At 62.2% G+C, this 26,573-nt stretch overlaps 1 protein-coding gene across 1 annotated transcript in view; it reads left to right on the top strand.

The window, feature by feature from the left end:
- Positions 1-237: 237 nt before the first annotated feature.
- KCNQ1 (potassium voltage-gated channel subfamily Q member 1) overlaps positions 238-26,573 on the top strand; it is a 350,619-nt gene continuing 324,283 nt past the window's right edge. Inside the window, exon 1 of the mRNA XM_036861606.1 lies at positions 238-682. Coding sequence (XP_036717501.1) covers positions 303-682 — 380 coding nt within the window. The 5' untranslated portion in view covers positions 238-302. The remainder of the gene's footprint in view (positions 683-26,573) is intronic.

Here is a 26,573-nt window from a genome sequence, read left to right as displayed (position 1 = left end):
TGGGCGAGACGGGGGAGGGACCGACCAAGCAGGTGAGCGCAGTCGGGGATCGGCCTCCGGCGCCCCGTGCGCCAACGTTGGTTGGGGGCGGGGCGTGCGGCCCGGGGCGGGGCTCGCCAACCCCCGGGACCCGCCCGCGGCCGCCGCCCCCTCCCGGCCCCGCCCCCCACGCCCTGGCGGGGCGGGCAGCGGCCCGGCGGCCCGGCTGGCAGCAGCGGCCGCCCGCACTGCGCCCCGGCGGCCGACTTCGCCGCAGCTCCTCGTGCCGCCGCCCGGCCGGCCCCCGCGGGCCCTGCCTGGCCATGGCCGCGGCCACCTCTCCTCCCAGGGCCGAGAGAAAGCGCTGGGGCGGGGGCCGCCTGCCGGGCGCCCGGCGGGGCAGCGCGGGCCTGGCCAAGAAGTGCCCCTTCTCGCTGGAGTTGGCCGAGGGCGGCCCGGCGGGCGGCGCGCTCTACGCGCCCATCGCTGCTCCCGGCGCCCCGGGGCCCGCGTCCCCCGCCGCGCCCGCCGCGCCCCCCGCCGCCGCCGACCTTGGCCCGCGGCCGCCGGTGAGCCTCGACCCGCGCGTCTCCATCTACAGCGCGCGCCGCCCGCTGCTGGCGCGCACTCACATCCAGGGCCGCGTCTACAACTTCCTGGAGCGCCCCACCGGCTGGAAGTGCTTCGTCTACCACTTTGCCGTGTGAGTATCGCCGCCGGCCGGGACTGCGAGCTTTCCGCGGGGCCGGGGAGGGCGTAGGGGGAGCGCTGCCCCTGTGCCACCTGCTGCCGCCCGAACCTGGTCGGAGCTGCGACTCGGATCAGCCGGGAGGGAAGGAAGGGGTTAGTGGGAGAAACAAGCAGCGGAGAGCTTGTCTGTTGAAGTTCACGGACGTGTGGGTCTGACCCCGTGGGGGTGGGAAGCTCCCCGCTGGCGCTGCCCAGGCATGAGTGGGGGAGCCAGCTGGGAGGAGTGCCCTGCCCAAGCTGGCCCGCTCCTCCCTGGAGGGACGGTCCAGGTGTTAATCCTTCCGCGAGAGGACGGGGGCAGGGGAGAGAGTTCCCCGGGCGGGGCTGGGAGGCAAGAGAGGGCAGGGCCTGGTGCCCCCGCTGGTGCAGCAACATCTCAGACCCTCCCCGGCCCAGGCGGGCCCTGTGGGGCGTCTCCTGGGCGAGCTGAGCAGGGCGGCAGGCCTTGTGGTGTAGCCTGAGGTGTCAGCATGGCCGTGAGGAGTGCCCACGGCCCCGCAAGAACCCAGCCAGGCTCTGGAAACCCTGGGTTGAAGCAGAGGAGCCTGGAGGGGACACAGGGTGGCGGGGAGGAGAGAGGTCGGGCCCCTGATTCCATTGGTCGATCAGAGGAAGCTGTGCGCCAGGCGAAAGCAGCGCCCTATCGGCAGCACCTGGCCCCACTGCTTCCCAGGTGGTTCTGATGCCAGCCGCCGCCGCGCGTGCCTGTGTGGGGCAGGGCAGGGCGCGCTGGGACAGGGCCACGTGGAGCCCTCCCCCACCGCTCGCGGCCCTGCTTCCCCGCTGCCTGGCCAGTGGCCTCCTGGTGTGGGGCCGGCCTCTGGCCTGTGAGCCTCGGCTTGGCCATCCCCGCGCTGACCTCGGAGGCTGCTCTGGGGGCTGCGCGGGTGACCGCCCTCTGGCTTCGCGTTGGTAGCGGCAGGTGCTCGTCCCTGCCCCCTTGGCGGGCTTGGGGCTGGGAGAGACCTGGCTGGACACCTGGGGGGTGTCCAGGGCCCTCTTTTGTCCCACTCCGGTAGCCACCACCGGAGCCCAGGGAGCAGAGGGGCTGGCTTGGAGCACGGTCTCAGCAGGTGTGGTGAGGTGGGGCGGCGTGACCTTGGTTCCTCACCTTTGCTCCTCTGAGCGCAGGTGGTACTAGGGTTGCTGCCCTCCCTGCGGAGGGGCAGGCCTTCCAGAGCAGGAGGGCAAGTGGTGAGGACAGTGTCCTCAAGCCTCTTCCCCCCACCCCCAGCCCCCGCCTGCCGAGGTGTCGGAGGGAGCTTAGCCGTGGCCGTGGCTGGTCTGCGGGAGAGGGCGGTCTTGCCCGCGGCTGCAGCGGCAGCGGCTTGTCTTGGGGTTTGGGGGAATGTTTGTGCGCACTGACCCTGAGGCATCCTGCCCTGGTCTGACGCCGGCTGCTTGAGCACCCAGCCAACAGCTGGCTCGTGGGCGCTGCTGTGCACGTGGGCTGCCTGCCCCTCAGCCCTCACCTGCTGGACCCCAAGCTCCCGGAGGTGGCCAGGGGCGGGACAGACCCCACAGCCGGTCCTGGAGCAGACCCTGCCCAGCCGCCTCTCTGTCCTGGAGCCCTATGTGCCAGCTCTGGGCAGAGAATCGCCAGGCGGTGCAGCAGTGCCTCCTCACCCCTAGGGCTGCCAAGGTGAGGGGCCTGCAGACACCCCACTGGTTCGCGTCCTGGGGTGGCAGGCCCGAGGGTGCACGCGTTGCCCAGGCCCCCGGCGGCTGCAGTGCCTTGTGGAGGAAGAAGGCTTGCTGCTCCCCAGAGGAAGTCTCTGCTTACACTTGTGTTTTCTTCCTGATTCTGATTGTTTAGCTCTCGGAAGTTGCTCAGCAGTCTGCCTTGCCCAGCCTCCCCAGGAGCTGTAGGGCAGGGGTGGCTTCTGGGGACAGTAGCCGAGTGGCTTCCCCTCAGGGGGAGGAGCTGGGAATGGGGGCCCTCTAAGGGTGACTTGGTGACCTTGGGTCAGTCTTTTCCCTCTCTCGTCCCCATCTGTAAGAGGTGTGCCGCAGTCCTCCGTGTAGGGTAGGTCTGCAGGTGGACCTTGGCTAGGCAGGGGACATGGCTTCCCTGGGGCCCGGGAAGGTGCCCCCTCACCTCCAGGAGGTTGGCAGGGCCCCGGACACTCTCTGAATTGGCCAGTGTCTCCAGGGGACCTGGGCTCAAGCTGGGATTGCAGGAGCAACCTGGGGCTGAGTGGCCAGAGCCTGGCCGCAGCGCTGAGAAAAGGGGTGGACGGTGCCCACTCTGGCCCCGGCGTTGTTCTGAGAAGCGTCCGAGATGGTAGCAGAGAGAGAGCTCTGTCCTTGGTGAGGCAGATGGTGAAACGTGCCGGCTGATTGTCACGACCCAGGCTGAGCTCGGTTTCCGGCCTGGGAAGGATGAGCCCGGCCTTGAAGGGCTGGGGCCTGGGTGGGTGTGGGAGCCGCTGTCCTGCGGGCCCTGCAGGGCTGGGCACACTCTCCCAGGCGCAGCTGGGGAAGCAGGCCAGGATATCCTGTCCCCCTCCTGGTCGGGGAACCCCTGCTCTGGCCAAGAGGAGAGCGGCCCTTCCTGTGCGTGGCCGCCTGCCCCGTCTGCCGGGGTCAGGGGGCAGGAGGCTGCCCTCCCGCCCGGCACTGCCCCTGGCCCCCAGTCCTCATCTGAGGCTCTTCACATCCCCACCGTGCAGCGGCTCCCACTCTGGCTGAGGGCGAGGGAGGCCTGGCCTCCATGCTGATGGGCCTTGGCCGGGGTTGTCTGGTTGGGGAGATGCCTGGACTGGACTGGGGCCCGGGGGCCCCGTAGCAGCGCGCCCTGGCTGCTGGGCTGGGCCTCCACAGCCTCTGTCTGTAGAGGCCAGGATGGAGGCTGCCCCCAGCTTCCGCGTCCCTCCTGCCAGGCGGGGGGCTTCAAGTCACAGGAGCCCGGAGGGACCCCCTCCTTCCTCCTTCTCCCTCTCTCTTCTCTCCCCCTCCTCCCCCTGACCTCTCGGGAGCTGCAGGGTGACACGTGCAGACTCCTGTCTTCTTCCAGCTGCTCCCACCCACGCAGCCTGGGAGAAGCCCCCGTGCCTCAGTTTCCTCATGTGGGGACAGGTGCCCCTCGCCCCCTCCGTCAGCATCCCCGCCGGTTGGGAGAAGCTTGGAGATTGTGGGGGGGCTAAGGGGAGGTTTGGGGGAGGGCCCAGGAGTGCGTCCTGTCCCTGCCCTCCCGCCACCCTGCCTTTCCCAGGTTCCCGAGAACTTTCCGGTGGCTTTGGCGGCACCTTCAGAGCAGGTGTTAATAATTGATGGCGCTGGCAGCGTTCCCTGGCGGTTTGTTGGGCCGAGCCCGCCCGCCTTTCTGGAAGTGGAGGCCAGTTCCCTGGTCGCATCCCCCCACCCTGGCCCCTGGTGCCCGTCCTACCCCAGGCAGACCCGCCCAGAAGGGGAGCTGGTCAAGGAAGGTGGAGGGCAGGGGCGGAGGGGGACGGGCTCTCTGGTCTCCCCACCATCCCCCCTTTTTTTTTAAAAAATTATTTATTTATTTATTTATTTATGGCTGTGTTGGGTCTTCGTTTCTGTGCGAGGGCTTTCTCTAGTTGCGGCAAGTGGGGGCCACTCTTCATCGCGGTGCACGGGCCTCTCACTATCGCAGCCTCTCTTGTTGCGGAGCACAAGCTCCAGACGCGCAGGCTCAGTAGTTGTGGCTCACGGACCTAGTTGCCCCGCAGCATGTGGGATCTTCCCAGACCAGCGCTCGAACCCGTGTCCCCTGCATTGGCAGGCAGATTCTCAACCACTGCGCCACCAGGGAAGCCCCCCACCATCCCCTTTGAGACGCCTCCAGGGAGTTCTTAGCCCCCAGTTCCCAGTAAAGCTGGGGGAATCGCTTCTGGTGCTTCTCCTTGTGTCACTTTCTCCAGGGCCTGGTCCTCTGGTCTCCCCTTGGCTGTCTAGAGACCCCTCACTGCCACCCCAGACCCAGCCTGCTGTTTCTGGACCCACTGCCCTCTGTATGTTGAGTGCCTCATCGTGGTCTGGCCCTGGTTGGGGGACCACAGGTGTCCCTTACGCCGGGGCCACCAGCTGGGGAGGAGGGGGCCCGGGAGACCTTGAGGCTCCAAGGGAGGTGGTGGGAGGGGAGGGATGGTCCAGGGGGTGGTAGCCCCTGGGCTGGAAGGCACGCCCAGCGAGCGCCGAGGTCTGGGGCCTGGAGGCCGCCTGGCGCAGGATGCGGAGTGGGCCAGGCTGTGCGGGAGCTCGGCCCTGGGCGGCGTCCAGGCTTCGTGCCCCAGGGTTGCCCCGTGGCTGGGCCACCTCCCTGAGTCCGCATCCCCTCCTCTGTGGCAGGCTCGGTGGGTGGTGGCACCTGCCGGCAGGCTTGCTCAGGTGGGAGGGGATGCTCGCCCGTGCCTGGTTCTGAATCGTCGGCTCCCCTTGGGCTCGGTGCCCGTGGCCTCCGCTTGCACGCGTGGGGGTACCCAGGGCTGGAGGGGTGGGAGGGGCCCATTTGCACGCACAGTCCCCACGCCCTGGGACCTTCCTGCAGCAGGGTCTCGTGGGGCTGGGGCGGGGGCTTCGTCCCGGGGAGGCAGACACGGGAGCAGCCGAGACCGGCCTGGAGCACCGCGCCCACCGGGGGGTCCCGGCTCCACCCGGGGTGTCCGATTCCGATGCCCCGGCTTCTAAAGGTGTCAGGGGCTCGGGATCGTCCTCCTCCTGCACAGCCGGTTCCCAGGTTGGCTCTTCTGGTGTGAACGGGGCTTTGCAGGCCACTGTGTCCTGGGGATGCAGCTGAAAGGCAGGTGTGTCCGGCAGGTCGGGAGCCCGGGTCCTGGTTTCTCACCAGCTCCCGGTGCTGTGCGCTGAGTGGGGCGGTGCTGCTGACGGGGGCCCTGCGCTGAGCCCTCCCTGCCTCCTGGTCTGGGCCGTGGACCCAGGTGAACTTTGAGGCCCTTCTCAGACCGATGTTCTAAACCAGCTTTCAGCTCGTGTGGCATTTCTCGTGGCTCAAGGTCCTGCCCATGGGTGAGATGGATGGGCTGGGACGGTGTCACGTGTGGCTCCTGTGAGGTGGAGACGGTGTCCAAGGACGCCTGTGTGCGGGGAGAAGGTGCTGGGCCTGGAGGGGCGGGGGCCATGAACCCGAGGCCAGACGAAGGGTGCAGTTGCTGCTGGGAAACGCCACGGACGCTCACGTGTGCTGGTTGGTGCCTGGGCTGTGCTGCTGGGGGGAGAATGAGGACGAGCTCCGTCACCTGGACCCTTCACCTCGGACTCTGCGGACCCAGGCCTGGAGGGAGGGTCCAGCGGGCCGGCTTCACTCTCCCTGGGGAGGCACCTTGGAGCAAGGGGCAGAGCTTGGAGGCGGCCCGGGGTCCCCGGGGCAGGTTGGGTGACTGTCTGCACTCCCTCCTGGAGGGCAGAGAGGGCCGTGAGTTTCCCTCCAGAGGTTCCCCAAGTGCTGGGACAGCCCCACATCTCACGGAAGGCGGGGTGATGGTTGGCAAGGGGTGGGGCCCCAGCTCTGCTGTCGGGCAGGATGACCACCTGTGACGCCATGTGCCATTTTTACACACGGCTTCTGACAGTGTGATGGGACTTGGCCTCGCGATGGTTTGTCTTCTGCTTCCTGGCCAGGTGACCCCAGGTCCCTCCTCTGAGCCCACGTGGGCACTGGCTGGGGTGAGGGTACTGGGGCAGAGGGGCAGCCTGGCTCTCCCCCAGGCCCTGGTGGGAGACGGAGAGGGACGGGCCGCTGCTGTGTGCAAATCCTGGGCCCAGAGAGGGGAGGTGACGTGCCCATGGCCACACAGCTGGGCATGCTCCAGGCTGCCCGCCTCTGAAGCCTGTCGCTCCTTCCGATGGTGGGGCCAGAATCCAGGTAGGCCTGATGGCTCCTTGTTCACGTGACTCCCTCCCACCCTGGGCAGGGGTTGTAATGCTGACCCTGGGGTGGCTTGGCCACGTGAGGAGAGGATGCCACCATTTGTCGGGGGAGTCGGAAGGGAGGAGGAAGCTGCCTCCTGAGGGCAGTACGTGAGCCCAGAGAGGGCGTCCCTGGACGTGCCAGCATGGCTGGGGCACTGGCTCTCCACTCCTGGGGCTGCTACCCTGTGGGTGGGTGTCTAGCCTTTGGAGGGCTTTGATCTGGCTGCTTTAGGCCTCTGCCCTAAAGCCCTGCTGCCAGAACCACAGGCTGAGGCTCAGCTCGGAGACCTCCTCCTCCAGGAAGCCTTCCCATGTTGCCCCAGGCAGAGCCATGCCTTCTGTCTTTGCCACCCCCTTGACCTGGTGCTCGGAGCCCCCATGGTGGCTCAGCCACTCTGGTGCTGTGTGGGGTATTAGTGTGTGCTGGTCTCAGCGCTCTTGGGCGTTAGAGGGTCCGAGTGGGTGGGCAGGGCCAGCCTGTACCTAGCAAGGATAGGCGCTCGGGACAGGGTCACCTGGTGTCCGGCCTTGGTAGCCCAGGGCACCCCCTAACCCCCTGCCCTGAGCCTGGGCCGTGGCGGTCAGCCTGCTGCCCGGCAGCTCCGAGCCCCACAGGCAGGCTGGGCCTGATGACATCGTCTGTGGGTATTTTTATCCAGTGACATTCCTGAGCTTGAGCGGCGGGTGAGCTCAGAAAGTGGTGGGCAGAGGCCGCTGGGACCCTCCCATGGCTACGGGAGAGTGCTGTAGGCCCCTGTGTGTTTGAGGGCGGGGGCTTTTCGGAGCCCTTTCCCCCAGAACTTCTCCATCTTCACAGTAGCCCTGGCCGGGGTTGGGGGGGCAGATCCTCACTGCCCGGGTGAAGAACCTGCAAAAGGAGTGTGTCCTGAGCAGGCGCCTGAACCCCCGTGCAGAGCGTGGTCCCCACTGAAGGATGGATGCGTGGCCCAGGGAGGGGGCACTGCCGTTGCCTGGGGCGGGCTCTGAGCACAGGAGGACCGAGCCCTGGTCCCAGGCGCTCCATGGGGGGTGTTGCCTCCACCTGTCAGAGCAGGGCTCTCCGAGCACCCCCCGATCTGCAGGTGCCGTTCCGCCTTGCAGGGGCTGGGGCAGCGGACGCCAGGGCCCGCCCCGCCCACTCTCGGGCTCTGGGCCTGCTCCCCGCTCCCCTTCTCTACTCAGTGACTTGGGGGTGGGGAAGCAGGCCCAGCCACCTGGCTCGTGCCACCCCCGGAAAGCTGCCCCGCTTCTGCCTGGATGTCTTACGACGCTGATGTTCCGGGTGTCGTGCCTGGTGTGTGCCCATTGGCCCTTATCCCCCCCGCAGAGGCTCCCTCCGCCGCATCCATGAAGCGCCCGACGGCCACACCCTTCAGACTTCCCGAAACGCTGGCCTCATGCCTGCCTCTCACCACGGGCACCCTCCCGGCTGCCCCCACCCACCGGGTGCCAGCTCACTGGGGAGCAGGGGCTGTGGGCGTCCCCTCTGTGTCTCGCAAGGGTGGGCTCCCTTCTCTGCTTCCTCTCAAAACCATGCCCTTGGGCAGTTCCTCCACATTCTCCTGCCGAGTTTGCTGCCATGCAGAGATCTAGAGAAAGTCAGAAGAAGGAGCCCAGAGTCCTCACCTTGCCCCCGAGTCTGTTCAGCCCTGGAACGCTTCTCCGTGTGGAGATGCCCGGCCATGCTGGGACCCCCACTTCACCCACCCCGGTCTGGGCCAGGGGCTGCCTCCTTCACTGCCAGGCTGATCGTAACCCTTCCGTCTGGGAGGGGCCCGCAGAAGGAGCCCTGACCCAGAGGGACAGGCCCCTGCCTCCCAGAGGGCCCCACCCGGCAGAGGGAGCAGCTGGGGGACCCCGGGGCACCCAGAAGAGCTTCAGGTGGTGCCTGAGCAGCCCCGGAACCACGTGCTTGGAACGTGTCAGCTTGATGCGTCACGTGGTTTGGATTTCTGTTCCAAGACATCCGCAGCTGTTCTCTCGCAAAAGTTGCCTCCGCGTTCTTGGCTGGGACGGCTCAAAATGTTATAAAACAAAGCTTGGGTAGTAAAAGCACTGTGGCACTGGCATGTAGACAAGCAATAGAACAGAATAAAAAAATCCATGTATAGACTCAACTGCGAATGAATGTTTAGCCAAAAATACAGGCAGCATCTTCAACCAACGGGGAAAAGTTGGGGGGTTTCTAATAGGTGTTGCTTCAGGAAGAACAGGTGAGGCTGGACCCGCTCCTTGCACAGCACACTGGGATGGACCCCAAGTGGTCGGAAAACCACTCAAGTACTGCAAGGAGACTCGGGGAGCCCTCTACAGTGCGAGGGCGAGGGTGGGGAGGCTTCTCTGTGACTCAAAAGCCAGTGCATTAAGGAAGAGGCTGTATGAGAAAGAAGTGGTTTGTGCGTGATACCACCACCCGGTGAGCAGTAAAGAGACCGGTGAAAATCCGGGGGAGAGACTGTGGCACAGGCGCCAGGTTAATAGCTCTAAGATAGGAAGCGTTTCTGAAAATAGAGAAGAAAAAACCCAGTGACCCCACAGAAGACAAGCAAGAGATGTGAGCAGAGAGTTCACAGGAAAAGTGGCTGGTGGGGTTGCCCTTAAACGTGTGAGAAGATGCCAACCCAACTCGCTGTCAGAGACGCGCAGACACGGGCTTCGCTGAGGTCCCCCCAGGCTGGCAGAAATCCAGAAGCCTTTATAGACATATGTCGCTGGCGGCCGCCAAGGCTCTGGGAAGCAGCGGTCATGTTGCTGGAGGGTCTGCAAAATGGTAGAATCTGTGGGGAGCAGGATTTGGCAACATCTGGCACAGTTATGCATGCCCGTACCCTCGGGCCCAGCAATCCCACTTCCAGGGACCTATCTTGAAGATATCGGCAAAAAAAAAAAAGGGGAAAGTATGCCTGTGGCAAGGCTGATTGTTAAAGCGTTCTTTGTAAAAGCGCCAGATGGAGAACTCAGATGCCAGCCTGTAGGAAGCAGGTTGAATGCGCTGCGTGCAGAATATTGTGCAGGTGTGGGAAAGGGACAGTGCAGTCTCCACGTGCTTTTGTGGAGTGATTACCAGGAAATATTTTTACGTGGGAAAAAACCCACCGCACACACACAGTGGATAAAAGTATAACAAGCTTCTCCTCCTCTAATAAAAGGGTACACTAATATAGATATACTTACTTTATATTAAGAAACAAAAGCAGTGGAAGGATAAACCGAAACTTATAAAAAGTTACCTCTGGGTGGGGGGACATGACAGAACCCAAATGTCTCTGAGGATGATTAGATGGTTTTATAGATTTGACTTTGGAACCTTGTAAATAGTTCCCATAACTTTAAATATAAAAGCAACCCCTGATCTCCTAAATCCCTAAATAAATCTTAACGAGAAAAAGAAGTCCTTCAAAACCGAAATGAAACAGATGACCCTAAGTTTGCACTGGGGTGGAACAATCCCCAGAAAGATCTTATTTCGGGGGACCTGTTGCCGGTGGGTTCAGAACGAATGGAGCTGGGTGTGTGCGTGTGCGCTGTTTTAGGTCATGGTGTCACGGTTGTGACGGTATTTGTTTTATTATGCTAAGGCCCTTGGCATGGGCATCATGGGGTGAGGCCACTGAAGAGTTCTGTTGGTGTCGCCGAGAGCTGGGATGTCCAGCACAGAACAGAGCCGATGAAACGTAGGTGATGCGAAGCAAAGCCCTTCCGCCTGCACTGGGTGAGATGCATCAGAATGTGTTCACGATGATTTCGTTTAAAAACTGCTTCTCTGTTTACATGAAAGGGCTAGAAAGAAGGGCTGGTCTGTTGCTATGAGCATCCCTGGCCCCCAGGTTGTGGCCCCCCAGGTGCCCTTTCCCCGGAGGGAAACCAGGGGTCCCGGAGAAACGTCTGCATCCAGGTCTGGGGCAGGAAACATACAAGCTGAGCCTGGACCTTCGCGCCACGTGGGAGAGCAGGAGCGGCGTCAAGGCCCCTGGGGCCACGTCTCAAGGACTTGGAGTCAGCTGAAGGACGTGCCCACTGGCTGCATCACGATAAGTCGAGAGTAAGGCCCTCCTCAGTGGATTGATGGCCTCACGAGGAGCTTAAATCCCAGGCTGCACCCTGCATCCATTTGTGGGCCAAACCAGCAGCCGCCTTTGGAGGATAATAGAGAGGCCGCTGGTTATTTTGAACCCCAGCAAGTAAAGGGAAAAGACACAGCCCGGGTCCTGCTTCCCCACATGCAGCTGCACCTCAGGGAAACCACACAGCTGGTGAGGTCATGCCTCTTTGGGATCCCGGCTGATGCCTGACCAGGCGACTCTGGGGCTAAAGCGTCACCGTGGCCTCCTGCTGGGGTCGTGGGTTCGGCTTTGAGTCTCACGGCTGCTGAGGTCTCCAAAGCAGAGGCGGCCAGACACCCTGCGCCTCTGGAATTTTTTGCACGGAGACAATAATAATACAGTTACTTGCAGACTCATATCAAAACCCTATCAGTGAGTGGCAGTGAAAGGGCTCCCACTGATTCTGCATGATGGTGAGCTGTAAAATGATTTCATTATGTATCACAATGTAATAATAATAGAAATAAAGTGTGAGATAAATGTCATGTGCTTGAATCATCCCGAAACATCCCCCCCACCACCCCCAGGTCCGTGGACAAATTGTCTTCCATGAAACCGGTCCCTGGTGGCAAAAAGTTTGGGGCCCCCTGACCTACAGGACAAGAGGCCTGATTTCTTCAGTGAACAAATGCGCAAGAAATAAAAAAAGAAAAAAAGAGGGTGTGGGAACGTATAGATTGAAAGAGTCCATCAGAAGCATTTAGGGATCGGTTGTGACATGACCTTAGGTCATGATTAAACACATTGAAAAAGCCTTGTTTGCAGTCACCTAGTTCAGGGACACGTGCCTTTTTGCCACGAGTGTCGCTGGCCTGTGGCTGTGCCGTCCTGATGTTTCATCCACAGGGTCTGAGTGGTTCCTTCCCTTCCCAGGCAGGGACAGGGGCTTCAGGGGTCCCAGGGGCCGCGGGGCAGCCCGGTTAGACCCAGCTCCCTGACGCACCGAGGCCCCTCGGCCATAAGATGGGGGACGGAGGAGATAGGAGGTCCTGCCTCTGCAGTTGGGGGGAGGGGCGTCTCTCTCGGAGGAGCGCTTGCTCCCAGGCATGGGGCGTTCTGGCTTCTTGTTTGGGGTCCTTGCCGTCCTCGTCCACTGGCTGGGCTGAGCCCCTGAGCCCCTTCCTGTGGACGGGAACCCTGCTGTCGGAGGGAGGCCCCGTTCCTCCGTGGTGCTTCCCAGCCCCTGACTCCAAGCTTCCCAAGTCTCAGGAATTTGAGGCCTGTGGTTGCTGTGGAATAAGGGGAGGGTCTGGGGCCCCTGGGCCAGCGCAGGGCACACTGTGGAGTAGGTGCCCCCGAGGGATGGGTGGGGGGGTGGGTGGATGGATGGACAGACAGATGTAGAGATGGATGGTGGATGGACAAGTGGAATGATGGATGGATGGCTGCGTGGGTGGATGGCTGCGTGGGTGGATGGCTGCGTGGGTGGATGGATGGCTGTGTGGATGGATGGCTGCGTGGATGGACGGCTGCGTGGATGGACGGCTGCGTGGATGGGTGGATGGCTGTGTGGGTGGATGGATGGCTGCGTGGGTGGATGGACAGCTGCGTGGATGGATGGCTGCGTGGGTGGATGGATGGCTGCGTGGATGGATGGCTGCGTGGGTGGGTGGACGGCTGCGTGGATGGATGGCTGCGTGGATGGATGGCTGCGTGGGTGGACGGCTGCATGGGTGGATGGACGGCTACGTGGATGGATGGCTGCGTGGGTGGACGGCTGCGTGGGTGGGTGGACGGCTGCGTGGATGGATGGCTGCGTGGGTGGACGGCTGCGTGGGTGGATGGACGGCTGCGTGGATGGATGGCTGCGTGGATGGACGGCTGCGTGGGTGGATGGATGGCTACGTGGATGGATGGCTGCGTGGGTGGATGGCTGTATAGGTGGGTGGGTGGGCAGGTAGCTGGATGGTTCCACGCTGGTCCCAGCGCCCACCAGGTATACCGGTCAGCCGTCTGCTGTCCTGAGAGGGGCGTTCTGGACACGGTCTGTAGGCGGTGTGGCTTTGGCCACACTTGTCCCCAGTGTGGTTGGGTGGACCGGCTGTCGGGCCAACCTAGCCAAAGCCCAGGACCTAGGAAGTGGCAGAGTGTCCTCTGCAGGGAGACCTAGCCCTGCCGTCTTTCCGGGGTCCCAGACCCAAAGGCTGTCTCTGTGGGCATTGGTTTGGGAAGCCATGGGAGCCGTCTGTGGCCTGGATTCTGGGCAAATGGGGGTGTGGGTGGGTTGCCATGCTGCCTCTGGGGCTGTGCGGCTGCCGTGCGTGAGGTGGGCGTGAGCGTGGCTGGCTGGCAGGGCTGGTGCCCGGGCTGCGGTCTCCAGTGCTGAGTCTCAGCTCACCTCCTCCCTCTGACTAGTCTTGTCGCAGACCTTGCACCTGCCCTGCGGGCTCCCAGTGAGGGCCTCAGTTTCTAGGATGTGCACACGGAGCCGTGTGCAGTGTCGGCTCCAGCTGGGGTGGCAGCCCTCATGGCCCGCCCCACCACATCCCCTGGAGACCCCGCCGTCACCGCACGTGGCCGTCCTGTGGGTGCTTCCTGCTCGCCTCCCATGTGCCCCGGGGGTAAGGGTGACCCCACTGAGAATCAGACAGCTCCGGGAGGCCGGGCGGTGGTGAGGGACCTGGTGGGGCGGGCAGGAGGCCGGGAGTCCAGGGTTCTGCCGAGCGCGGCCAGCAGCTGTGTGGGGTCCTAGGGGCGAGGGTCCCAGCCTGGTTTGAGACCCTCGAGCTGCTGAGTGGGGGGGAAGGGGGGAGGGAGGGGATCAGGGCAGATTCCAGGGGGCCCCAGTTTGCGTGTGGTCGGAGTGGGGAGTCCCGACACGTGGCTCTGCTCCTGGCCTGTCCCTGACCTGCCGTGCGCCCTGGGGTGACCGGGTGACCCCCTGTGTCCCTGGAGAGGCCCGTCCCTACCCCACCGGGCCGAGGATAAAACAGGAGATGGGGCGGGCGAGAAGCCCCCAGAGGTGGAGGCCGCTTTCTGCCCTCCCCCATCTGGTCCCCTGGATCAGGGCCCAAGGTCCCGCGTGCAGCTTGGCGGGGGCGTGGGCACCTCCCGGGCAGCACTGGAATGTTCTGGCTGCCCTTGGCACGAGGGGGATGGGCGAGGCTGGGGGCTCTGCGGGCCTGGCTGGCCTCGTCCCCAGGACAGGCCCCACCTCCGTGTTCTTATCAAGGTCTCTGGCGGACGGCCCGCCACCTCCGAGTCAGGCCGCCCCGGGGTGTCCGTGGGCCTTTCCAGCCTCTTTGGGCAGGCGGTCCTTTGGGGCGGGCTCTCCGTGCCCTGTGGTGGGGTGACTTGGTGCTTGCTCAGGGACAGTGGAGACCGTGGGGCTGAGGTCTGAGCCGGGTTTGGAGGACTCGAGGCTCTGGGCAGCAGCCTCCCACTTCCCGAGACCCCAGGAGGTCGCCCGGGAGGGGGTCAGCCCCACGGCAGCTGGCCGGGCCCCTGGCTGCACCCAGGCACTCCGGGGTCCATCCCCACGGGACCACCTCCCCAGGAATTGCTCGGCAAACTCACCACGGGGAAGGTGGGAGCCAGCCCCCTGGGGGCTGCTCGTTGGGCATGGGGTTTGGTTTAACAAAAGGGGGCCCAGGACAAAGGGCCCTGTCTTTCCAGCAGGCAGCGCTGTTGAAAGGATGGCACGAGGCAGAGCGGGGTCAGGACGCTGGGGGACACTTTGGGACAAGTACAGCCTGGACGGGGTGTGACAGGAAGGCAGTGCCCCCTGGCAGCAGACGGCAGGCCGCACGCTCACCGGGGCCAAAACGCAGGGCCGTGCAGGTGGGGGATGGTCCGAAAGTGGACGCCGAGGGGTTCCTGGTGGTCACCCCTGGGTGTGGGTTCTGGGTTGCAATTTTTTAACTTTAGCTTCTCTGAATTTTCTACTTTGAAAATACTGGTCATTTAAGAAAATAATAAAGCGTCGTTTTTATTAAGATAAGCAGCAAGCACACCCCAGGAGGGTCCTGGGGCCCCTGGTCCTTCCTGCGGCTGAGAATCCTCAGTGGGGTGAGCACGGTATGGCGCCAGGGGGGAGTCACGGGGGCGCGTGCCCGGCGGGGTCTGGCACTGCCTCCACATCGGGCCGGGACAGGCCTGGCTCCCAGGTCCTGCCCTTGGGGAGACAGCGGGGTGGGAGTTGCCAGGGTGGGCAGGGCTGCCGTGTAGGGGACCCCAGCTTCTCTCACGGGATCATGATTGCACGGCCCATGTCGGGGTCCCACTCGGCCCAGGTCTGGGGTGACCTGGAGGGCAGACCTCGGGGGGGGGGGGTCCTGCCCAGAGACAAAAGGAGCCGGCTGTCGGGGCGGAAGTCCCTTCAGAGGCCTCGGGCCTGGGGAAGGAAGGGCATCCCTGGGACCTGGACAGCAGGCTCACAGCGCCCGCTGTGGCCCTGACCCACGTGCCCAGCCCGGGAGCCCGGTTGCCCATCCAGGAGGGAGGCCCAAGGCCCTCCCTGCAGCCGCAGCCCTTGGGGCGGTTCCCTGTGACGGCGGCCGGCTGCCCTCTGCCCAGCCACGTGGCCTGAGACCACTGATTCCTCCATGGCCAGGCCAGTCGTGGGGTCTGAGTTGGAGGGAATCACACGAACCGGGGCGGGGGCAGCTGATGGCCCCGCAGCTTGTCAAAGTGGGTGGAGGCCCCAAGGGGACAGACACAGGGTCACATCATTGGTGGGGGGCAGGGCTGGTGTCGGGCCCCATCCCAGGACTGTCCCTTGCTTCCTGAGTTGCTCTGTGCAACCCCCAACCTGTGCTGGCCGCTCTCTGGTCCTGCTCTCCCCAGGGATTCTGCCCTGAGGGGCAGGGGGCCTGCTGGGTGTCGGCGTGGCCGCTCAGGGCCGCTTTGACTGCTGGTGGCCGGAGCAGGCGTCCTCCTTCCTGGATGTCCACAGGATGTCTGGGCCTGAGTCAAGGATGCAGGCCCTGGGCCTGGTGCTGTGCGCGGTGGGACCCAGCCTGACGGGGCCGGCTGGCCTTGGTGCTCTGCCTCCCACCATCGTGCTGCTCCTGGGGAACTCCCGGCCAGGAGCTTCTGGGGTGGGGGGTTTGAAGGGGTGGCCTCCGGTGGCCCTGCAGCCCGATGCTTGCTTTGTGGGACACGGCGTGTGCCGTCGGGCCCCGAGCCTGGGCAGCCCCCGGGGGACGGGCCGGCCCGTCTGCCCACCAGCAGCGCTTCCGGAGCGGGAAGGTCGTCCTCGGCTTGTCAGGCCTCGGCGGGAGCCGAGCCTCCCCGGGTGGTTCTGGATTGAGGTGGTTCCTGGTGGCACCTGCCTGGCTGGTAACACGACCCGTCCTTCCTGGGGAGCTGGGTGACCGCGTCAGCGTTGCCTCCCCGGGGTGGGGACTGGGCGTGTGGGCACCGCTCCCTGCAGCCCTGGGCCGAGGCTGAGACCACGGGTCGCCCCAGGGGACTCAGGAGCTAGCTGGTGAGACCTCTGCCCGGGACGTGTTGCCCGTGAGGCTGGGCAGTGGCCTTCCTGGTGCAGGAGGTGCAGACACACTGTGGCCCTGGGGCGGGGGGGGGACCAGGCCCCGGTGGGAGAAGGGGACGCCTTGGCCGAGCTCCGGCCTAGACGGCTGCGTGTCGCTGGGGAGGTCCCCTCCCAGGCCTGTCCCCTCTGTGCTGTCCCTGGTGCACCTTCCACTTTGCAGGAGCAGAGTGGGGGCTTGCAGCGCGCGAGTCCTGGAGGAAAGGGGGCACCAGGCTCGTCTCCGGTCCTGGGGCCGCTGTCCTCAGAGGGGTAAGGGGCTGGCAGTGTTGCCGTCCCCTGGGCTCGTCCTGGAGTGGTTGTCAGGGTGGCACTGCGGACGTCTGCCTGGCCTCGGGGCTTGGGCTCAGGTGTCAGTCTCGCCCCAGGGAACACAACCCGACCCGGAGGCTGGAAAGCCCTTTGGGAGCTCACTGCTGGCAGGCCCTGCCCTGGCCGGGCTACAGGAATGTCGAGGGAGGGTGCTGCCGGGAGGGGGAGAGCGGGGCGGGGAAAGCGTTCCTGCCTCTGCGGTGGCGGCGGCGGGGAGGGGTGCGCTCTGTGCCCCGGCCCCCACGGGACGGGTTTGGCGTGCTGGTGGCTTAATCTCGCAAGGCCTCAGCTGTCTTATCTGGATCGGGGATCGTGATAGCGTTCGGTTTATAGAGCAGGTTCCCCGGCCCCGGCGCTCCTGACATTTTAATCTGGATCATTCCCTGGGGGGAGGGGCAGCCTGTGCTCTGCGGGGGGTCAGCAGCATCCCTGGCCTCGGCACCCACTGGATGCCAGTAGCGTCGGTCCCCGAGCTGTGACAATTAAAGCATCTCCAAACATTGCCCCGTGTCCCTGGGGGGCAGAGTGCGGGGTTCAGAACCCCTGCTTGCAGAGGAAGTGTCGGAGGATCGAGGTCAGCGCGTGGCAGGCCTGGAGAGCATCGGGCAGGTGGACGCTGCGTGCGGCCCTGCCGGGTGCAGGGGCGCCGTCGTTGGGCGAGGGTGGTGGTCTGCTTGAAGGGTGGACCCAGGCCACAGTCAGCGGAGCCAGCTGGCCTGTTCCGCTGGTCCCACGGGGTCCGTGCCGTCTGGTGCGGGGAGCAGACCCGGCAGAGGCCCTCGGTGCTGATGAGCAGAGCTGGGGTGGAGGGGACAGGGCTGCCCGGGGGTCTCAGCCCCGTGGGGACAGCTGGCCACGGGCTGCGCGCTCTCAGCGTGGTGTCCCGCTCGGGATTTAGGGACCTACATCCAAGCCGGACCCCGGGACATCCTGAGATGGGTGGGGCTCATGGTCCTCGGCTGGTTGGGGTGGGGTCGGCATCCACGCTGAGGCCCACGAGCCACCCCAGCCCTGGAAACGACTCAGTCTTCAGCCCCTGCCCACCCTCTAGGTGCCCCGCGTGTGCCTCGGGCCTGGGCCTGAGCCCGGGCCTCCCTGCAGCCCCCAGCCCCCTCCCTCTTTGGTGTTCTGGGGCTGCAGTGCTGTGTGATTTGGGTCCCAACTCAGCTGAGGCCTCGCCCCACAGCCGCTCCCCTGGGGGACTGGCCTGTGCCCTGGGAGTGCCCAGCGGGCAAGTGAGGCCCGGTGGACCCACGCTGCCACCCTGTCGCTCCTGCCCCAGCCGTACCCTTTGCACTTGACCAGCCCAGACATGGCCCACCTGTGCCCTCTGCAGCCAGCCTCCCAGGCTCCCAGAGGGGCTGAGGGTCCCTGCTGGTCGCTCTGGGCAGGTCGGGGCGATAGTGCCAGGCCTCTGCTGCCCCCACCCTGTCCCTGCACTGCTCGTGCACCCAGAGGGCCCGCCCCGCACCCTCCCAGAGCCAGTACTGAGCAGGGCCCGGTGTAGCCAGGGGTCTTCCCGGGCCGCGGGACCCCATGCACGCTGCAGGGGGCCGGGTGGGGCTGGAGCCTGAGGGAGGGGCTCTCAGAGGCGGCAGGAGGCGAGAGGGGCCAAGCTGTGGCCGGAGAGCTGGGCAGGGCTGCTCGGCTGGCCCGGGGTCGTGGGCAGTGAGTTTGCCCCCCGCCGCGGCTCCTGGGGTGAGGCTGAGCTGTGGACGCCCTCGGGTCTGGTGGGAGGCGGGTGCTGACTGCGTCTGTCCCGTCCCCTCGTCCCTGGATGAGTGCGGGCGGGACACAGTCCCCTGGCCTGGCCCGGCTCCCGCCGGGGAGGTGGTGTGGCCAGAGGGTCAGCCGAGGAGCCCCGGAGGAGGGCGGACGCCACGTCAGGAAGTGGCCCTCGCAGAGGCCGTTGAGATGACATCAGGGTGCCGCGGGGGGTGGGGAGGCCGGCCTCAGAGCCCGAGACAGGCCCGCTTCTGCCAGGCCTTGTGCCGGGTCGCGTGCCACGGGCCCCTTCTCAGGACCGCTTCTTCCAGAACAGCTTTATTGAGATATAATTGACATCCGATCAAGTGCTTTGAAGTGCACAGCTGGAGCAATCTCGACATGCGCAGGTGCCCGTGAAACCACCGTCAGCAGTGTGGGCACATCCATCACCCCCCAGAATGTCCTCGTGTCCGTTTGTGAGCCCTCCTTCCTGCCCCCCCCCCAAAGGCCACCACCGATCTGCTTCCCGTCTCGGCGGGTCAGTTTGCGGTTGGTGGGGTTTTCTGAGAGTGGGGTCCAGCGGCCAGCGCTCTGCCCGGCTGCTTCGCTCAGCGCCCCCTGGGCTTCATCCCAATGGCCGCGTGTCGGCATCTCACCCCTTCACGGCGGGGAAGCATCCCACCTGACGGCGGGCCCGATTGTTCACCCACCTGCCGGGCAGTGGACATTTGGGTTGTTTCCAGATTTGGGCTGTTACGAATGAAGCTGCTTTTTTTTTTTTTTTTTTTCTTATTTATTTACCTTTTATTTTACTTTGAAACTCTCTGTGGCCCCTTTCTCTACTGGTCAATTTCTCCACCGTATAGTTATAAATATTCTCCTACTTTCAAGCTCTTACCTGATTCACTCTTTACCGCTCCCCGCCCCCATACTTTTCTTTTTATTTGTTTCTTTTTAATTTATTTTTGGCTGCCTTGGGTCTTCAGAAGCTGCTTTTTGAAAGATGGGAAAGGTTGGGTTGTTTGTTTTCTGACTGGTGAATTTCGGGAGTGCTTCATGATATTCTGGACACCAGTCCTTCATCACCTATGTGCTCCGCAAAGATTCTCCCTGGCTTGTGGTGTCTTTCAGAGAGGAAAAGCTTTTAATTACGGTGAAGTATGATACACCCGTTTGTCCTTCTATGGACTGTTGTTTTGGTGCTTTGTCTAAGAAATCTCTGCCTAACCCGAGGCCCAAAGATCTTCTGTGTTTTCTTCTAGAAGTCGTGTAGTTGTCGGTTTTACGTTTAGGCCTACGCCCGTTTTGAGTTCATTTCTGCGTCAGGCCTCCGCTGTGATGGAGACGTCCTCCTGCACGCGGGCCCCCAGCCGTCCGAGCGCCGTGTGAAGGGCCCTCCCCCTGCGCCCCGCCACGCTCACCCCCAGGCGTCCTCGGCGCTGGTCCCTGACGCTGGAGGCTCTAATATTCAGGAACCTTGGCTTGCAGCTGTTCACCCGCCAGAGCCCAAAGGCGGGCACCGCAACCCCCATCTCACTCCACACACCTGAGTTCTGGGACTTGCAGGGCCCGGTGGCCCTGATGGTCCCGGATCCGGGTTCCGAGCACGGCAGCATCTCAGCCTCGTGTGTGGGTGTGTGTATGCGTGTGTGGGTATGTAGACACGTGTGCGCATACGTGTGGGTGTGCGTACAGTGTGGGAGCGTATGCGGGGCGGTGCGTCCTTTGCTGGCACGGGAGAGCGGGAAGAGCCGGGAGCGCCCCGAGGCCAGGCTGTGCAATTCGGGGTGAGGGGCCTGCACACAGAGGGAAGGTGAGGGCTGGGGCCTGGGGCCCGGGGCCTGGGGCAGAGCAGCTGGGGGAGGGAGTCGTGCTGAGAGCTTCTGGGGCCCCCGCGACGCGAGCATGAGGGCGGGGTGGGGTGGTGGGACCAGCGTGAGGGGCACTGGTTGTTGGCTCGGGCTCCCGCCTGCCAGGCGAACTTGCCCCCTTCCTGCCCGGGGTGCAGGGGGCTGTCCCTGCCCCCTAGTTTGAGGAGTGGACGCGGTAGCACTGTGAGTGTGGCTGGGTCCCGTGCCGTCCACAGAGGCGTTGGGAGGGCACCCTGGCCTTCCTGGTGGTGGTCGGGGGGCTCACAGCTCTGGCCCAAGACTGGGCCTCAGGGCCCCTTATACCACGGGTCCCAGATGGGCGTGGAGAGAGGGGCTCTTGGTGAGGGGTGGGTTGCGGAGGGGCTGACACCGAAGGCATCGTGTCATTTGGGGGAGGAGCTTGCTGTGCTCCGCCTCCAGGCTGGAGCACCTTCCAGGCAGAGTGGGGCACAGGGTCCCACCCACCCCAGGCCCCCACCTCCCACTTTGCCCCCCAGGAGGCTCCTAGCCACAGGATTGACTCACTGTGAGATCAAACCTCCAGAAGGTTCTGCTGGTGGCTGAGGAGTGGCTGGCCTAGGACAGGAGAGCAGGGGACGTGCTGGGGCCTGGCCAGGATCTGTTATCATTTGTGCCCTTTGTTTGCTGCTCCCGTATCTGTCCAACAATAAACCCACAGACTTGGAGGGTAAGAGTGGCCGGGGGCTTTGGTTGGCTTGGGAGCCCTGGGCGGGCATCAGGGACTCAGAGAGGGTTCCCACTCTGGGGCTGCAGTAGCGGGGGCCGGGGCCGGGGTGGCGGGTGGCACATGCTGTAGTTCCTGCCCGGCTGGGAAAGCTGGTCTTGGAGATGCCGGATCGGGGGTGAGAGGGTGCAGGCCCTTCCCTGGGAACCCGGGTTGGGGAAGGGGTCTGTGCCGGGAGGGCGGGGCCGGTGTCTGTCCGGGTCTGTCATTGTGTCCCCAGCCGTGGCACAGTGCCTGGTGTGGGACGGACGGTCGGTGATGACTTGTGGTCAGAATGAGCATGTGTGAGTGACCTGGTGTTGCTCTGCTGGCCAAGGGCTTTTCCCCACCATGGTCCAGAGCCTGGGGGTGCCTCCCTGAGCGGGGATGGGGGCAAAGGAAGCTCCCTACTCTGCACTGAGCAAGCTGGGCTCCAGCGGGCAGGGGACAGAAAGTGGCCAGCAGGTGGTCAGGGCCGCCTGAGGCTCCCTGTTCGCCCAGTGGTCGTGTCTGTTGTGGCTGCAGGGAGAGCCGGGCAGCCGGCCTGGAGTCGGAAATGTCTATGATTCTGCGCATCAGCTGTGGCCCTTTTGCCGCCCTGACAAAAGGCCCGGTGTCAGAACATTCCATGTGAGCTGGAGCTCCCAGGACAGAGAGACTCAGTGCGGGCCATGCCTGCTGCTTTTCGGGCCTTGGCGGGCACCTGGTGCAGCGCTTGGGGTTCGGGTTAAGTGCGAGGTGGGGGGCGTTCGGGGCTGGGATGGATTGTTCTAGGTCATGATGGCAGTGGTCAGCCGTACAGGGGGTGGGCCCTGGACACGTGCTGGCCGCCCATCTGGGCACTTGATGTGGCCTCTCCTGTTGGAACCTCTCCACAGCCCGGCATTAGCCTTGTTTACAGACGGGGAAACTGAGGCACGGGATTCCCCGCAAGTGCGGGGCAGAGCCAGATGGAACCCAGGGGCTCGACGTCAGGGAGCCCTCTTTGTGTGTGTGTGTGCATCTAAATATGCACTTTGTTTTGAGGTAAAATGCGCATAACTAAGATTTATCATTTTAACCATTTCGAAGGGTACCAGTTCTGTGGTATTTGGTACATTCACAATATTGTACAACCATTGCCTCTTCCTGATACCTGAATGTTTTCATCACCCGGATAGGAAACCCCTTACCCACAGCCAGGGCCTCCCACACCTCGCCCAGCCTCGGGCAGTCATGCTCTGCCCTCTGTCTCTGTGGATTTGCCTGCTCTGGGTATTTGATATAAATGGAATCCTATAATGTGTGGCCCTTTATGGCCGACTTTTACTGTAATGCTTCAGGCTTCCTCCATGTTGTGGCCTGTGTTAGAAGGTCATTGCTTTTTTTTTTTTTTTTTTTTTTGGGGTATAATTGCTTTACAATGTTGTGTTAGTTTTTGCTGTACAACAAAGTGAATCAACTATATGTATACCTATATCCCCTCCCTCTTGGACCTCCCTCCCACCCCACCCCCCATCCCGCCCATCTAGGTCATCACAGAGCACACAGCTGAGCTCCCTGTGCTGTATCGCAGGTTCCCACTAGCTATTTTATACATGGCAGTGTATATATGTCAATCCCAGTCTCCCAATTCATCCCATCCCCCTTCCCCCCACTGCATCCACACGTCTGTTTTCTACGTCTGTGTCTCTATTCCTGCCCTGCAAATAGGTTCATCTGTACCATTTTTCTAGATTCCACATACAGGCCGTAATGTACAATATTTGTTTTTCTCTTTCTGACTTACTTCACTCTGTATGACAAAATGTCATTGCTTTTTAAGCTGAATAATATTGCATTGTGTGGATGGACCACATTTTGTTTATCCATTCGTCCTTCAATGGATACTTGGGTTGTTTCCACCTTTGGGCTATTGTGAGTAGTGCTGCTATGAATGTGTGTGTACAAGTGTTTGTTTGAACACCTGTTTTTGATTCTTTGGAGTCTACACCCAGGAGTGGGATGGCCGGGTCACGTGACCACTGGTTGGCCCTGCCCGTGGGCCCCTTGCCTGCAGCAGTGCCCTGGCGGGGGCCTCAGAACAGTGCTTTCACCTGGGGGCCGTCCGCAGCGGATCGTGGTTTCTGGTCTCGCCAGCTCTCCATCCTGCCTTTCCCCCCGACCCTGCACACTCTGGCCCTGGATGAAGTCCCTTCTGTTCCCCACTCCTCACCCACCTCAACCCCATCACACTGGGTGCCCAGGCACTCCTGGGGCCAAGTTCCTCCCTCCACCTGGAGTGCCCCCCGCTTCTGTCAGGTGAAACCCTGCTCCTGTGCCCCTGTTTGAAATGGCAGTGGAGTCTCAGCCCCCAGTTTCTACCTGTGATGAGAAAGAGCCACACTGATGGTAGCCCCCAGGGCAGTATCAGGGACAGGATGTGCTCCAAAGCTGGACCCTGGGGAGGAGCTGTTCTCCTGAAGGGTGGTGGGAGGCCGTCCTCCATCTCCCCTCCCCCTTCCCTCCTCTCCTCCCTCCCCCTCCCCTCCCCCTTCCCTCCTCTCCTCCCTCCCCCTCCCCTCCCCCTTCCCTCCTCTCCTCCCTCCCCCTCCCCTCCCCCTTCCCTCCTCTCCTCCCTCCCCTCCCCCTTCCCTACTCTCCCCCCTCCCCCTTCCCTCCATCTCCCCTCCCTTCCCTCTTCTCCCCCCTCCCCCTTCCCTCCATCTCCCCTCCCTTCCCTCCTCTCCCCCTCCCCCTCCCCTCCTCTCCCCCTTCCCCTCCTCTCCCCCTCCCCCTCCCCTCCCCTTCTCTCCTCTCCCCTCCCCTCCCCCTTCCCTCCTGTCCCCCTCCTCCTCTTCCCCTTCCTCTCTGCCTCCCCTCCCTCCCCTCCCCTCCCCCTTTCCTCCTCTCCCTCTCCCTCTCTCCCCTCCCCCTTCCCTCCTCTCCCTCCCCTCCCCCTTCCCTCCTCTCCCCCTCCTCCTCTTCCCCTCCCTCCCCCCTCCCCCTTCCCTCCTCTCCCCCCCTCTGCTCCCCCTCCCCTCCTCTCCCCCTCTCCTCCTCTTCCCCTCCCTCTCTGCCTCCCCTCCCTCCCCTCCCCCTTCCCTCCTCTCCCCCCCTCTCCACTCCCCCTCCCCTCCTCTCCCCCTCTCCTCCTCTTCCCCTCCCTCTCTGCCTCCCCTCCCTCCCCTCCCCTCCCCCTCCCCTCCTCTCCCCCTCCCCCCCTCCCCTCCCCCCCCCCTCCCCCCCCTCCCCTCCCCCTCCCCTCCTCTCCCCCTCTCCTCTTCCCCTCCCTCCCCCCCCTTCCCCTTTCCTTTCCTCCTTCCCTTCCCCTCCCTCGCTCCTCCCCTCCCCCTCCCCCTTCTCCCCAAGAGCCTGGGAAAGGGGTGGGACCCACATTGAGATGGGGCAGCAGCCGTCCCACTGCTGAGCCCCAGCCTGCTGGCCTCTCCCTCTCACTGCGATGGCCTGGCCTTCCATGTCCCTTCTCTTTCTTGCCACCAAACTTCAAAAATCCCTCACCCGCAGTGCCGCATCCTTCCTTCCCTCTCCTCCCAGCAGGGCTGGGTGCTCCGTGGGGCGCCCCTCCTTCCTGGCTCAGCTGCTGCTTTCTGACGGCTCCTTCTCAGCATCATTGCACGTGCTTACCTCTGCCTTCCGGTCAACAAACCTGAAACCAGTCCACCCCTCAGTTCTGTACCCCACCTTACCTTAGGCTGGCTTCTCCCTCCCACCCTGGAAGGCCAGACTTTTCCATGCGTGTAAACAGTGGTGAGAGCCCCCTTACTAAGGGCCTCTGTCTTAGAATTGATTAACAAACAAACAAACTCAAATATATGTTGCCTATAAAAATCACAAAATCAGGTATAGCACCATCAAAATAAAAGAATGGCTGAAAATTTTCCAGCACACACACCAAGAGAGAGCAGAGGTTGCATCCTTAATCTCAGATAAAGAATTAGGGCAAAGAGGGTAATTTTATTTTTTTAATTTAATTTGTTTTATTTTTTGGCTGCACCGCACCACTTTTGGAATCTTAGTTCCCCGATCAGGGATTAAACCCGCGCCCTCAGCAGTGAAAGCGTGGAGTCCTAACCACTGGACCGCCAGGGAATTCCCCAAAGAGGGTAATTTTAAATTGCTAAAGATACAGTCAGCGCTGAATCAGTAACATTCATGAAGGGCAATAAAATAAAAGCTGTCTACAATGCAAAGAGAAATAACCAGAAACTTCAATAACTTCATCCAGTCTTTGACAGACTGGAGAAAATCATCCAGTCTGTCAAATGAAAAATCATTTGAATTGTTAATATAGTTAAATTGATAGATATACCAAACTTTGCACCCTATAAGCGAAAGATACATCTTTTACAATGTTCCTGAACAGTCACAACAGGTGATTTTACGCTAGACTGCAAAAGTCTCGGTACAATCTAAAATCAACAAACTATACTGGATTCCCTTGATTTCAACATAAATTTAAAGCTAACTACAAGTTTAATTAATAATAAGTTTAAAAACAATCTCCTTAGATATGAAAACAGCAGCAACACTATCACTACATGAGATATTAAAATTAAAGCAATGTGTACATATCTGTACTGTGAGGTAAATTCATAGCTACAGGTACTTGCATTCTAGAAAAAGAATAAATAAGTAAACTAAGCATATAAGTTAAGAAGTTCCCAATAAGAAAAGCAGAAATGAGGAAACAAAAGATAAGAACAGAAAACAACATGTTAAGAGGCAACAAAATTGGATTGACAATCCTATTCAGGAACTGATTCTTGGTTCTTGAAGAATAAAAAAATGGCACACCTTTCATAATTCCAGTCAAGGAAAAACAGCAAGTATATAATTTTAAGTGAGACATGAGAAGGCTCTTCGGTAACATATTTAGAAAACGTTTTAAAATTGACAGTGACTTGTAAAATTCTAACAAATTTGGAAAACTTTGTGAGATGGTTGCCTATTTGGGAAAAGATATTAAAGTTGTGCTAGCGAGAAGTAGAACATCTCAGTAAGTATGGGGTAAGTTTGAAAATTCATGGAAGCAGGTGCCACTCGCTCTGAACGCATCAGAAGGTTGAGGTGAATGGAGTGCTGCCTCGGGGGGTGTCCGCTGCACAGTGTTTTCATTCTGTATGTTTGAAATTCTCCAGATGTGGGATCAGGAATAATGAGAGAGAAAATGCTTTTTGAAAAGTGACTGATGAGTTTCCTCCTGGAGGGCCTGCGGCCAGATGGCCCCCACCCCGACGGGTCCATAGAGGGAGGTTGTGCGTGGCCGCAGAGAGCGCCCGCCCTCGTGAGCTGCGCGACGGGGCGGCTGCCCGCTTCCACGTGTAAGCGCAGTGCTGTCGCGAAAGTGCGGACCAGCCCCGTGCACCAGTGGCGGTAGGAAGCCGGAAACAGCACAACATCGAGCTAAAGCCAAGAGCACGTTGAAAAAATGACCACACATACAAAATGGGGAAGATGGATATGACTCGTGAAATAAGAGCATCCACTCTGACCCGCCTGTGTGTGGATGTGAGTGAATAAGGGGGGGACGGGAAGGTGTCCCGAGGGTGGAGGCTGGCCAGGCAGGTGGGGGAGTGGCGTGAGGCGTGGTCACCGCAGGTGCAGGCGAGCGACAGGGTCTCCCAGCACCCTCTGCGGTGCTGATTCGTTCCTGGGGAAGATGTAACTTCCCGGGGACAAAGCCTATGGTCCCCATCTTCCCCAGAGGGCAAAGCTAACATCCCCAGGAAGGGGACAGACCCACACGAGACGCCCGGAAC

This window comes from Balaenoptera musculus, chromosome 8 (genome assembly GCF_009873245.2).
Source record: "Balaenoptera musculus isolate JJ_BM4_2016_0621 chromosome 8, mBalMus1.pri.v3, whole genome shotgun sequence".
Classification (NCBI taxonomy): domain Eukaryota; kingdom Metazoa; phylum Chordata; class Mammalia; order Artiodactyla; family Balaenopteridae; genus Balaenoptera; species Balaenoptera musculus.
This window is presented reverse-complemented; position numbering and strand designations above follow the sequence as displayed.